This window comes from Gadus morhua, chromosome 2, assembly GCF_902167405.1.
Source record: "Gadus morhua chromosome 2, gadMor3.0, whole genome shotgun sequence".
NCBI classification, from domain to species: Eukaryota; Metazoa; Chordata; class Actinopteri; order Gadiformes; family Gadidae; genus Gadus; species Gadus morhua.
The window spans coordinates 1,830,241-1,844,070 of record NC_044049.1 but is presented as its reverse complement, the minus strand read 5'-3'; the positions used below and the strand labels follow the sequence as shown (position 1 = coordinate 1,844,070).

The 13,830-nt window shown below is 48.0% G+C and overlaps 2 protein-coding genes across 3 annotated transcripts in view; both read left to right on the top strand.

Moving 5' to 3' along the window:
* The first annotated feature begins 127 nt into the window (after nt 1-127).
* On the top strand, nt 128-7,706 carry grna (granulin a). Its single transcript, XM_030339853.1, has 14 exons — nt 128-391; nt 885-1,025; nt 1,313-1,450; nt 1,826-1,954; nt 2,445-2,526; nt 2,789-2,895; nt 3,026-3,182; nt 3,275-3,550; nt 3,668-3,765; nt 4,162-4,302; nt 4,990-5,160; nt 5,765-6,004; nt 6,484-6,768; nt 7,162-7,706. Exons 1-14 carry the CDS (start codon nt 323-325, stop codon nt 7,306-7,308), a joined length of 2,181 nt encoding a protein of 726 aa, XP_030195713.1. The 5' UTR covers nt 128-322; the 3' UTR covers nt 7,309-7,706.
* A 2,020-nt stretch (nt 7,707-9,726) lies between these two features.
* rundc1 (RUN domain containing 1) overlaps nt 9,727-13,830 on the top strand; it is a 6,807-nt gene continuing 2,703 nt past the window's right edge. Inside the window, exons 1-6 of one of the 2 annotated variants that reach the window (XM_030339826.1) lie at nt 9,727-10,513; nt 11,353-11,361; nt 12,117-12,275; nt 12,873-13,071; nt 13,251-13,340; nt 13,673-13,830. The exon at nt 13,673-13,830 is cut by the window's right edge and continues 2,703 nt beyond it. In XM_030339826.1, coding sequence (XP_030195686.1) covers nt 10,121-10,513; nt 11,353-11,361; nt 12,117-12,275; nt 12,873-13,071; nt 13,251-13,340; nt 13,673-13,830 — 1,008 coding nt within the window. In that variant the 5' untranslated portion in view covers nt 9,727-10,120. The remainder of the gene's footprint in view (nt 10,514-11,352; nt 11,362-12,116; nt 12,276-12,872; nt 13,072-13,250; nt 13,341-13,672) is intronic. The other variant, XM_030339836.1, reaches the window with a different exon arrangement.

The window sequence follows — 13,830 nt, the reverse complement described above, 5'->3', positions numbered from 1 at the left end:
AAATGAAAGCACTCATCCAATGAAAAAAAACATTAATTATTAAATCAAGTTTTTCCTCTTCACTGCTCAGTGCGTCTGTTGCTGGCCCCGCCCCCCCTCCGGCGGATCTGCGTCTGTCACATGTCAACAAAGTTAACAACAACTAAAATTGTTTTAATGCTGCCCCAACAAACGGTCAAACTCAAACAAGGAGTCGGTCTTCATGCACACACAAATCTAAAATGTGGAGATGGACAGATACGATACGACGCTGATCTGCTGATCTCCTGTCGAGTGGGATGGTCCTTTCTGACGAGGGTGTGCGCAATATATAAACCTCCTGATGAAACTTTCGAAAGGGGAAATCCAAAATATCTCACAACTCGCAGCAGCCATTAAGTCAACAGCAAAGGTAAGGCAAGTTATGTTGAATTGCAGCAATTAATATTAAACCCTTCACATAATTGTCCATGGATTTACTTGTTTTAAGATAGTTGTATTGTCGTCTCACCTACAAGACTAGATATATATGTATTAATGTGGGTTGCAAAGCAAGTCACACTGTTGTGATTGCAATCGTTGTACTGCGTAATTGCATTTAAATGAATTATGTTATTACGCTTTATTACAGACCAGTTGTTACAACAATGCATGGGCAGAATGTTCTTAAAATCACACCAAACAAACTTCCTGTTCAACCCTCCATTAGCCTATATGATGGATTACAAACTATTTGACCATGTAGCCTTTATATCTGAATTAAAAAAATGAATACATTGACTAACTAACCACTAATAATGAGGCCTAATTGATCCTGCATGAACAACCCCAACGCTATACAGTGTGAATAATCTGGGGCTAAAGCCTGCAAACCCCCCCCCCCCCCCCTCCTTGTGCTTGTGCAGATGCAGACCTGGATGCTGATGTGTTTGGTGGTGCCGGCCGTGGTTTGGGCGGAGGACTGCCCTGCCGCGGACAGCTGCGTGGAGGGCCACACATGCTGCAGCAGCCCAGGGAACGGCTTCGCCTGCTGTCCATTTGAGCAGGTTCATTGAGACCTACCCACCCAGCAGACCTAGAGCCACCATTCACACCGCATGCTCCACACGCTCTCTATTTACATATCTTAACACACGAGTACGGCTACCTTAAAGCCCCGTGCTGGGTATCTCCTCGCTTCAGATACACCTCGAGTATTTACATCGTTATCGTGAGGTTGAATGTCTTTTAATGCCTTTATGACCGGGTTAGCGGGCGCCGCTGTGCGATACGAACATCCGACCTGCTTTGGTAGTCAAACGCCGGCGGCGGCTACAGTTGAGCCTTTGTGCAGGCGGTGTGCTGTGAGGACCGGGTCCACTGCTGCCCGGTGCATACCCGCTGCGACGTGGAAGCCTCCTGCTGCGTGAACGACACCATGTCCGTCCCCTGGGAGGAGGGACGCTCTGCCCCCCCGCCCACGCTCACCAAAGTAAGGTCCCCATGTCAAGTACCGCCAGTGTCTTAGTAATGACATGTGACTGATACACTCGTTCATATAACATGCATGGCTCGTCACAGGGAGCCATGCAGGGTCTGTAGCGACATGACAGTTCAAGGAATCTATACAGAGAAGTGAGGAGATTAGTGCGGCCTCAGTATCAGACTTTGTGGTTACAGTGGCAACGCAAATGACTACCAGAACACCTTTCAGTTAGAGAGTGGAAGGAAGACATCTCTAGGCCCAAGAAGGGTGATTAGTAATTATGTAAACACGGTTTAATGTATACATTTATAAACAAGCTCTATATCATTTGATGTAGATAATTCTAGATAATCACGATCAATATCTCCGCAATCTCTGCAGTCGTTCAGGATGGTGCGGTCGTACGACACGGAGGAGGATGACAACATCTGTCCGGATGAGTCCCGGTGCCCGCCGGAGTACTCCTGTCTGAAGGCCCTGACCCGGTTTAACTGCTGCCCCCTCGCCAAGGTGACTTAACCTAGTTAGGTTATGGGACAAATGAACAGCAACATGGGTTAGATGTCCAGCCGCAGTAAGGCTGGGCAGCCAAACCGAGGCCCAATCCCATTTCTACCCCTTACCCCTTCCCCTTACCCCTCCCCATGTTTTGAAGGGGTAAGGGGAAGGGGTAAGGGGTAGAAATGTGATTGGGCCTCTGTTTGGCTGCCCAGCCTTACTGCGGCCCAATCCCATTTCTACGCCTTACGCCTTCCCCTTACCCCTTACCCCTTACCCTTCTAGTCTAGGTGAACTCTGAACAAGTGAGTCTTGATTGATGTTTGTGAAGAAGGATTTGTGAAGGAGTTTGTGCTGTTCATGCATGAATTCAGTGGAGGACATCGGGTAGATGACAGTTAGTACCGAATTGAAGTGATCCGTTGATGTACCGGGTCAACTGTCTGTAGTCTTTTTGTACGATTTGTATTTCATTATGTCTGCGATCGATTCCCGACAACAGGGTATCTCGTGCAGCGATGGGAAACACTGCTGTCCCGAAGGACACGGGTGTAGCGTCGACAGTCGCTCGTGTATCAGTAAAGGTTTGTCCTCCCTTCATACCCACATAAGCATCAAGCTCCGTAGAAGAGCAAATTGTAGCCAGGGTTTCCCCAACTATGTCTTCTGTCATTATTTTTATTTGCCATTATCTTACCGCAAATACAGTTTTGAAGTCGGCAATTTGTTGCCATCCCATTTATCGGAATTTCATTATACTGTTCCTTCTGTTCCAGAGAAAACCTCAATATCTACTTTCTCACCCTGATAACCTATCTATTATGTTGATTCATCTGACTGTTACAGAGCTCGTCAGCCCGGTCGTCTGCAGTGACGGCGAATCAGAGTGTCCGGAGGAGACCAGCTGCTGTCAGAACTCCGACAGCAGCTGGGGTTGCTGCCCCTTCCCAGAGGTACGTCTGTCCGACTCCGTGCTCCGCATCAGCGAGCGGAACTGGAAATGAGCAGCAATCGGCAGTGTGGCCGCGTGGTTTTACTTCTGTTTCCCTGGTCCACCGCCATGCCTTTCTGTTCCCCGTCCAGGCCACCTGCTGTGAGGACATGGCACACTGCTGCCCAGGGGCCAGTGTGTGTGATGTCGAACAGTCCAAATGTGTTTCCTTGTCCACCAAGAAGGAGACGCCGATGTGGGCCAAGCTTCATGCAAGGAGGATAGCCGAATGGGAGAGAGCCGAAAGTGGTACAAAACGAACAAAACATGTTACGGACACATCGTTATGTACATGTGGGGGCACTGTGGTTAAATTATGCTTGACTTGTTTGTGGTTGCAGAAGAAGAACAAGGGACAGTTCCGGCCCTTTCTGGTGAGGGGAGCCTTGAGACCCCCACTGAGACCCCCACTGAGACCCCGAATGAGACCCCAAGTGAGGTCACCACTGAGACCCCCACTGAGACCACGAATGAGACCCCAAGTGAGGTCACCACTGAGTCCCCCACTGAGACCCCCACTGAGACCCCCACTGAGACCCCCACCGAGACCCCCACTGAGTTGACCCCTGCTGGTCCAATAGAGGACGCTACAGAGCTGCTCTCAGAAACCACATCTGGTAAAACCAATGCATCTTTGAGTGTCTGTAGTATTATTAAGTATTATTTATATCACAAAGTGCATTCTGGGCCATATCGTATTAAATTGGTCTGCACCCTGGAAACGTGTTCCCTAGGTAACGATATCCAATGCAACAAGTCCTACTCTTGTTTGGATGGAGAGACGTGCTGTAAGACCCTCAACAAAGCGTGGGGATGCTGTCCGCTACCCAAGGTGCGCCTTATTCTGATACCTTTGACTTTGAAACGGTCAGAAATAAAGTAAATGTGTGCAGGGAGAGTTAGAATGTAGGTTAAAATGTCTTGTGAACGAATAGGAAGCAATAATATGATATTTTTCAAAAGATATTGGGTTTTAATTTTACTTATTCAAAGATCTACCTGTGTACTTAAATGATTAACATGTACCATTTTTATATTTGCTAGTATTTTAGAACTTTAGCCTCGACCACCTTCATTGAGAAAGACAGATTTGCATACATCAACACGGGAGATGGTCTATCATTCTCTGTGATATCATACAGTCACACCATCGCACCTTATTGTACATTGATATTACAGTGATCAAATAATCCCTCTAGCCCTCTCTCCTCCTCCACCTTCCCCCCAGGCCGTCTGCTGTGAGGACTTGATACATTGCTGTCCGCATGGCACGACATGCAACCCCAAAGAACGCACCTGCGACGATGGCTCCACCCAGGTCCCCTGGGTGGAGAAGTCAGCGGCTGTCCCCACGCAGGCTGCCCTGGAGGTGGAGGGCCCATACACATTCATACCTGTAGTTAATATACACATTCATACCTGTAGTTGATATACACATTCATACTTGTAGTTGATATACACCCTCATACCTGTAGTTGATATACACCTTCATACTTGTAGTTGATATACACCCTCATACCTGTAGTTGATATACACCTTCATACCTGTAGTTGATATACACCTTCATACCTGTAGTTGATATACACCTTCATACCTGTAGTTGATATACACCTTCATACCTGTAGTTGATATACACCTTCATACCTGTAGTTGATATACACCTTCATACCTGTAGTTGATATACACCTTCATACCTGTAGTTGATATACACCTTCATACCTGTAGTTGATATACACCTTCATACCTGTAGTTGATATACACCTTCATACCTGTAGTTAATGTACACATTCATAACTGTAGTTGATATACACCTTCATACCTGCAAGCAATGTACACATTCCTATCTACAGTGAAGATTGAATTTCAACTTACTGGTCATACACAGACGACACACACACACACACACACACACACACACACACACACACACACACACACACACACACACACACACACACACACACACACACACAGACACAGGCACAATCTATTATCCAAACCAATGTCACTGCCTCCTCAATAATAGCGACTGTGAAACTTTTTCCCCTTCGGTCAGAACCCCTCTGGAGCTGAGGCCAGTGGAGAGAACGCAGAAGAAGAGACGTCGGAACAGGAGGTGTCTGCGGGCGGAGACGTCCAGTGTGACGCTCACACCCGCTGCCCACCACAGACCACCTGCTGCTACATGATCGCAGCCCGGCAGTGGGGCTGCTGCCCCATACCAAAGGTTCCCCTTACTGTACCTTACCGTGCTGTTCCTTAATGTACCGTACCTTACTGTACCTTACCGTGCTGTTCCTTACCATACAGTACCTTACTGTACCTTACTGTGCTGTTCCTTACCATACAGTACCTTACTGTACCTTACTGTGCTGTACTTTACTGTACTGTTCCTTACTCTATAATACCTTACTGTACTGTTCTTCACTGTACTGTACCTTACTGTACTGCTCCTTACTGTACGGTACCTTACTGTACTGTTCCTTAATGTACTCTTCCTTACTGTACTGTACCTTACTGTACCTTACTATGCTGTTCCTTACTGTACGGTACCTTACTGTTCCTAACTGTTCTGTACCTACTATGCTGTTCCTTAGTGTACAGTACCTTACTGTACTCCTTACTATGCTGTTCCTTAGTGTACAGTACTTTACTGTACCTGAGTACCTTACTGTACTGTACCTTACTGTACCTTAGTACCATACTGTACTGTACCTTACTGTACAGTACCTTACGTAGCGCTGAACGTAGAAGGCGTAGGAAACGGACGGTGACAGGAAGACGGCGGCCGTACAAATGAGCCCCGTCTCCACCTCCTCCCTGTCTCCCAGGCGGTGTGCTGCTCCGACGGAGCCCACTGCTGTCCCGACAACTACAAGTGTGATGAGAGTACGGGCCAGTGCTACCGAGGAGAGGTGGCCATCCCCTGGTACACCAAGGTCCCCGCCGTGGGGGGCGACAGCGTGGCCCTTGGGGACTCGGTGCCGTGTGACAGCGAGACCCGATGCGCCGTTCACTTCACCTGCTGCCGCCTCTCCTCGGGCCAGTGGGGGTGCTGCCCTCTGTATGAGGTAGGGGAGAGAGAGAGAGAGAGAGAGAAGGAGAGAGAGAGAAGGAGAGAGAAGGAGAGAGAGAGAGAGAGAGAGAGAGAGAGAGAGAGAGAGAGAGAGAGAGAGAGAGAGAGAGGGAGAGGGAGAGGGAGAGGGAGAGAGAGAGAGAGAGAGAAGGAGAGAGAGAGAGAGAGAGAGAGAGAGAGAGAGAGAGAGCGAGAGAGAGAGAGAGAGAGAGAGAGAGAGAGAGAGAGACAGAGACAGAGAGGGACAGATAAAGACAGAGAGAGACAAAGAGCGGGAAAGATAAAGAGAGGGACAGATAAAGACAGTGAAAGAGATGGAGAGACATTATCTTGTAAAGAGCGTGGTCTTGAAATAATATTGCATGTTATAGCAAAGGTTGACCATACGCCCACACTTTTGTAGAACTTAACCCTGTGTTGACTCCCGACCAAACCTGTGGTTCCGTGGGTGGTTCCGTCTCTCCCCCCTCGCAGGCCGTGTGCTGCCCTGACCAGCAGCACTGCTGCCCCTGGGGCTACAGCTGCAACACCCGCACTGCCTCCTGCCAGCAGGTGACCGTGGTCGAGTGGGACAGCCTCCCTTTCTCCCGCATCGTGCTGCCCCAGGCCCACCTTACCCTGGACGGCTCAGAGGAGGAGCTGGACGGATCGGAGGAGGAGCAGGCCGGAACCTGCCAGGGCGCCTCCTCCTCCTGCCCAGAGGAGGAGACCTGCTGCCAGAAGTCCTCCAATGCGTGGGCCTGTTGTTCGTCTCCTAACGTACGCTGTACTGCACTGTGTGCGGAGCTTCCGCCCGTCCCCTGATGTGTGCTGTGTTCAAGTGGTCTCATTTAAACTGAGGTCCCTCTCTTATTCTGCACAGTGCCTACAGGGAGAGTCTCTCTATTAGTGTGTATAATGTAGTACTTTGATTACAGTGGCGGTCTCTCTCCGGGTATTCTATACAGTTATCAGATTACAGTGGTTGCCCCTCTGCTAATGGATGCTATACTGTACTTAAGCAACGGCATAAACAATCAAACGTACCCAAAGTGGTACAATATCAAGCGCATTGAAATAATCAATGACTTTCTGAAAGCGGCTTCAAACTATGTTACTGACGATGCTAGGTAGGTGTATGAGCTAACATAGCATCGCCCTTCCCACCCACAGGCGGTTTGCTGCGACGATATGGAGCACTGCTGCCCGTCCGGCCATACCTGCGGTGAGGGCGGGACCTGTAGCCGGAACGTAGAGCTGCAGTGGAAGAGCTGGCACATGTTCTTCTCCAGGCCGGGAATGAGAGCTCTGAAGCTTTAATCAGCTGCTGTTTCCTGCTCTTAATGGCTCCAAATCAAGTTGCACTACTTGGAAACTCGCCAATGGATGCTAGATCTGCTGGTTTGGGATTAATTGGTTTAGTGATGGGGAAATTATCAAAAGTTAATGAATCTGAGAATAAAACAATACAATCATAACTGAGGGTTTCTTGAACGTGGCTGATTGGCTTAGAATATACTTTGATACGGGTATTTGTAAAAATAATGTTTATTTTACGTAATATAAATGGTGGTGCATACCAAACTATAGGGGCTTATTTGTCCTGAATCTCAAATCGAACGATGGATCTTTTAGATATTTGATCTATGTAATAAATAGTGTTTGTGAAAATGCGCTCTGATTGTGTTTAAAAACGAAATAAAGTTTTACAAAACAAATTCCTGGTTCCAAATGGAGTTTATTTTGATGTTGTCCACACACAACAATTCCATAGTCCAGATCCATACTATAAATGAAACAATTATGCCTTATACTTTATTCATATTACTTTGACCCTTATTTATACCGGTTAGTCTCATTGAACCTTTTCTTCAGGATACACCTTTGCATCATATCACATTCTCAAACAACACAAGCAATACAGGCAAATATATCTTGAGCACTTAAAGGTTGTATAGGTGATTTGCTTTTTTGGCCATTTTTGCAAAATTACTTGAAATCCTTATCATAACCCGCTTACAGCCACTGAGTTAGAAGTACTGACATGAAAATTAAACAAGTCAATCATCTGTGGAACGGGCAGGGCTCGAAAAACTCCAGCCAATCATTTCCATTGCCACCGAGTTGCATTGGACAGTAAGTACGTCAATCAAACGGTCGTACTGCACTCCCCCTCCCCCGCGCCCCGCGCGCGACCCCTTCGTGCAGTACTCGTGACCCAGAGCTCGTGACCCAGAGCAAGCTCCTGTTTGTTGTTATCCTGCGGTAGCTACTGGAACTAGTTAATCCACATTTGGACCTAGCAGTAGAAGACAATTTCCATGGCAGACAAGACGCCACCATCCCCACCACCACCACCACCACCACCACCAGCAAAGAGAAGGAAAACTCTTTTTCAGAGAGTAATTGATAATAAAAACGCTGAAAGAGAAAAACTGAAATCAAGAATAATCCTAGGCGCTGCTTTCGAACGTTGGCGGCAACTGAAGGACGAGAAGGGTCTAAAAACCGATGCTTGTGTGGCGGTTTACCTAGTTTCAAAGTTTATACCGTTTATACTCGGTAATACCGGTGTGGAGACGAGTGTATTACTCGGTGTGAAAATGTCCACACCGCGGCAACCCTAGTGAAAACCAGGACTTCCAATACAATTATATGAAACAAACATACATTTTCTAAAAATAGTAATGATTTATGTGACCGTTTAATGTTTATAACATCTGGTCCAACCATTGCAGCGAGAACGTATTCTCAGCAGGGGGTGCTGGGAAAAAAAAAACCTCAGCCTGCACTAGACTCGCAACTCGTTACATTGATAAAAAAAGATGTATAGCAGCGCAGCTCAATTACACCAGTGCATGCGCGGACAGTTGAAAATCGATCGTTCACATCCAGCTGCTCACAGAACAAGTTTAGCGCACCACCGCTACCCTCACACTTTTTCATATAACCTTTTTTCAGCATAGGTCATATGAGCATTAAATAAATGCTGCGTCTCAAAATGCCTTGGACAGCAGCGAGGATGACTCGCTTTGCCACGGGCCGAAACAGTTCGGAGCGACCACAGCCAGAGCGAACACAGCGGGGCAGAGGAGTGTCAGGAATAGTCTTTGGTGTAGGCCTACACATCAGTACGGCCTATTTGCACTACTGTTTAGTGGCAATGCAGTGTTTAATTCGATGCCTTTTTATTTTCGTATATTATTTCAATGAATACTATTTATTTATTCATAAAAAACGGATCTGGTCTTCAAATCTTTTTTCCAAATATAGGTCGTCTTACAATGGGGTTTGTGTTTATATTCGGACCAATACGGTACAGCGGGCGCTCACATGACGTTAAGCATTTCCTGGTGCATAATGTGACGCTTCAGAACCTAAAATCCCGTTTCTCCCCGTTGACACGACAACACATAACCGGCGTTTTCAGAAATCTCCGTTTTCTGTGATAAGACAGGGCCTCGGACAGGGGGTGTTGCAGCACCCCCAGCACTCCTACTTCCCGCGGTACTGGGTGCAACTTACAGCTGAATGTAGTGCCATGTTGTTAAACGAAAACCTACGCTAGCCTGACTCGCTCTCGCGCATCTCTGTTCGCGCTCGTGCATGATTGCGCGTCCAGGTACTTGGAATGGGTGGAGTCAGAGTCAGCGTTGAAGGAGAGGGGGTAGGACCATTTGAGTTGTGTATTTTCAAAATCTGCTGGCGTTTCGCAAATCACCTACCCAACCTTTAAGGACATGTTCTGTAGTTAAGTGCTGTATATATATAGATGCAGCACTAAACTACAGACATTGTCATTTTAGGTGCTTGGTACGTTTATCTATTATGCCGAGTTGAACAATCACTTAAACCGTCTTTGTAATAGTCAGCGGTGGCCAAAATCGAAACTGTTCGGTGCGCTTTGACTTCGGCGCGCAAACACGCGTCATCGCGTCTGCGTTGCGTCATCATCGCGTTTGCGTTGACGTCGCACTGTTTGGTTTGTTTCCCAAGATGGCGATGCACCTGTCTCCTCCGTGGTAATCCTGCTTTCTCTGCGATTGAAGTCAACAACCGCGGGGCATCCGTGGCAACAAATGACAGTATATCGTTAGTAGCGACGGAAGAATAAAAATCGCTTTTTGCCAAAATGTCGACCGAGGAATTGTCAACATCGGACAGCGAAGGCGCGTCGGCCGGAGCCGGGGAGCGATGGGCACCGGTCGGTGCTGTGGCCAGCCCCGAGGAGGAGAGTGGGGTCCGGGGCAGCGCTCAGCCCAGAACCCGGGGCTCATCCTCCGCCTCCGTGGAGGAGACCACCGCCAGGTTAAAGAAACTAGAAGCGGAGCAAGATCTCCTGAACTCCTCTCTCCTCGCTCTCACTTCCCACTTTGCACAGGTGCAATTCAGACTGAAGCAAATAGTTCACGCTCAGACCGACGAGAAGGAGAAGATGTTGGTCGAGCTTGAGGAGTTCGCCTTCAAAGGGTGCCCCCATGTCGTGGGGTGCAGGTCGCAGGATGCGAAGCATCTGGAGAACTCGGTGAGTAGCCTCTAACAAGGGCAAGGAAAGACCACTGCGTTGAGACGCAAAGACCACTGCGTTCAGACCATCTGAACTCACAGGGACTAAAGACATTCTTTGTTATTCATTCATGACATTAAATTAGAAGATCTATTCATGTGTAGTATGACATGGTACTCAAAGCCACCCCCCGTTACTTATAAGGCAATTTATGTGGTCATTTCCTCATAACGAATTGTCAACAATGCTTTTGAACCGAATGAAACACGCACACGCACACACACACACACACACACACACACACACACACACACGATACATTTTTCAGAACGCATGTTTTTGCGTCAAACCCAATGTTATAAACTGATCATCAGTTCGTCATATCATGGTAGTTGTACAGTTACATCCAGACATATGGACATGGTTGAACACATAAGTAATAAGGACAGAACATTTTATATTTGTGTGTGCGCACACAAGGAAATATCCGTTTGTTTCCTCGAGCTGGTTCACCCCCCACATTAATTTCCCCATTGGCCAATATAACCAGTTCTGTGCGCTTACGTCTGGCCTCTGGGTAAGCCTCCTCTAGCTCTTGTGTGTTATCTCTTGAGGGGAAACTAGGCTGTTTGACACACAGGTGGGCGTGTGTGACTCACCATGCGGTCAGAACAGGCCTCCAGTCAGACGATCAGGATCTATTTAATTACATGTGTGCTCTAAGCTAACGGCTCCTCCCCCCCCCCCCCCCCCCCTCATCCTCCACCCACCATAGCCCCTTGTCTATTGCCTGTTACATTTAAATGCTTTTGTTCTGCCTATTTTCATTTCCCCCTCGCTTCGTGCTTTACTTACAGGAGGACTTGGTGAGTACGAGTCGAGAAGCACAAATTGTGGCACAAATTATGTTGTTATACTTGCATGATATGTCTCAGGAAGGCATAGGCTAGCAGACTGTTAGAGTTATTAGTATTAATGTGGACTATTGGCATTGGGTAGAGTAAGCTTACTAACCCTGGTATGTTAGTCTTATCCAAACCCATCCCCTACAGGAGCCGATAGCGGTTCTTTGCATTTCATCTCAAAGGGAGCGCTGGCAAACTGCAACTTGGGGAATATCCTAGCCCCAAGCTCGGAGAAGCAGGATGACACACTGACAGAATATCTTTCAATTTCATTCTATATTCCTTCCCTTTAAACCAAGTTCCCACACTACACACAACAACAGAACAACGACACCTATTTTGTGGCAATGGGAACCAAAACTATCTTTGGGCCTGCTATTTATCCCTGATTGAAGAGTAGCTGAATAATGAAGGCAAAGATTAAGTGAGATTATCCGTTGGCTAATGTACTGTAAAGTTGAACTTGTTTCATGATGTTTGGTGAGAGTGCGATGTGAGCTTGCTTTTTGTCTGGTGGCTTCTCCTGCTGAATGACTCTGAGATGGACTGGTGGCCGTGTCTGAACACCTTCTGCGTCTCCGTCCTCAGTGTGCTCGCTGTCCTCGCTGTCCTCGCTGTGTGTCTCCGGCTGCTGTCGTGTCTGGCTCACTGTTTTCCGCTCGGACCTCGCTCTCCCACTCTGATTTCTTTGCGTCTGGTCTTCTCGTCCCGGCCAGAGCGAGAGGGAGAAGCGGGAACGCCTGGAGGCCCAGAGAGAGAAGCAGAAGGATCTGATCGTCCAGCTCAAGACCCAGCTAGACGATCTGGAGCAGTTTGCTTATCAGGAGGGCAGCTACGACTCACTGCCCCAGTCGGTGGTCATGGAGAAACAAAAGGTAGGATTTCCCATCGTGGCTGGTCAAAAAGGCTATAAATAAAAACTATAACGTTTTTTTACAATGTAATGCAGTTCATATAATACATTTAAAATCCATGTATATTTTGTAACACAGTCATAATCAATGTACCCCTTTACTTACCACCACTATGTCCTGAGATAACATTCTGTTAAACTCAATTGCCTCCTGGAACCCAGCTTCACAGTCCATCTTGGCATCGTTCATTCTATCGCTCGCTACTCTCCTCCTGCATGGTCAACAGAACACACAAAGACGGCCAGCCTAGCGTTGGACACTATCTTGGGCGTTCGGCATTTAGCCTGCCAACAGATGCGAGTTCAGCTCTATTAACTCATTAACTCACTATTAATCATGTATTTAGGTTTGCATCGGACACTATGTCGGACGCAATATAGCCAGCCAACAGATGAGTTGAACCCCTTAAACTCATAATTAAACCCGTGTTAATGTTTAGAGATGGAGATAGCGGTTGGTGGTTAGATTGCGTGGATTGGTTGGAGGTTTGAAGTTAGAGTGCAGCGGAGACTCCGCCACGTCCAGGGTAGCGTGTCATCCCTCCCTCCTCCTGCTCAGGTGATCATCGACGAGCTGATCAAGAAGCTGGACGTGAACCTGAACGAGGACGTGGGCAGCCTGACGGCCGAGGAGCTCCGGCAGCGGGTCGACGCGGCCATCGCTCAGATCGTCAACCCGGCCCGCGTCAAGGAGCAGCTGGTGGACCAGCTCAAGACCCAGATCAGGGACCTGGAGATGTTCATCAACTTCATCCAGGGTAAGGGCGTTTTCCACCATAAAACTAGCCGACACTATCCCGAAAACCGAATTGTCCCTCAAAATTATGGTCTGGATTTTGTCCTTTGTCATGCATTTCTTGCACTGTTTCGGCGATGCTCCTCGGTCGATATGCGTTGGGAGTCGGGACACTGTTTGACGCGTCAATGTTTTGTTCAGACGAGGTGGGGAACCCGCTCCTGTCCGACGGCGTCCAGAGCCAGCAGCCGCACGCCGCCGGCCCCGGGGCGACAGGAGCGAGGAAGAAAGGTTGGTGGGGTTCCCTTAAAGACACAGTACACAGATACCGACTGTATACTCCACCTGTCAGAGGCTTAACGACAAGAGGTGTTTAAAACAGAGAACAACCTTTAGATCACTTGGATGGGGACATAGTAAGATATTATTTATATTTATTCCATTGATCTGAATTAATACGTGTATACGTATTTGTCTAAACTAATGGCTTGTATATATTGACATTTCAGACTTGGTAAAGCTAAACAGAAGTGACTTTTGCAGAAACCCTATTGGTCACCCATCGTAGACGTGATATGTTTGCGCTGACTAAAGCGTTCCCCCGCCTCCCTCCGGCCCCGCAGTGGACCCCGCTCAGGCCCAGAGGATGCGGGAGACGGGCCTGCAGCTGATCCAGAAGGCCCTGGCCGTGCTGCAGATCTTTGCCGTCAGCCAGTTCGGCTGCGCGCCGGGCCACGTCGCCCAGAACCTGTGGTCCTCCGGCGGGGCGGGCCAGGAATAC

What these genes read in the sequence shown, in the direction of transcription:
- grna (XM_030339853.1), top strand. Translation starts at nt 323, where the DNA reads ATGAAACTTTCGAAAGGGGAAATCCAAAATATCTCACAACTCGCAGCA. An exon ending in CCATTAAGTCAACAGCAAAG is followed by an intron (nt 392 to 884) that starts GTAAGGCAAGTT and finishes GTGCTTGTGCAG; the next exon opens with ATGCAGACCTGGATGCTGAT. An exon ending in TCGCTCGTGTATCAGTAAAG is followed by an intron (nt 2,527 to 2,788) that starts GTTTGTCCTCCC and finishes TGACTGTTACAG; the next exon opens with AGCTCGTCAGCCCGGTCGTC.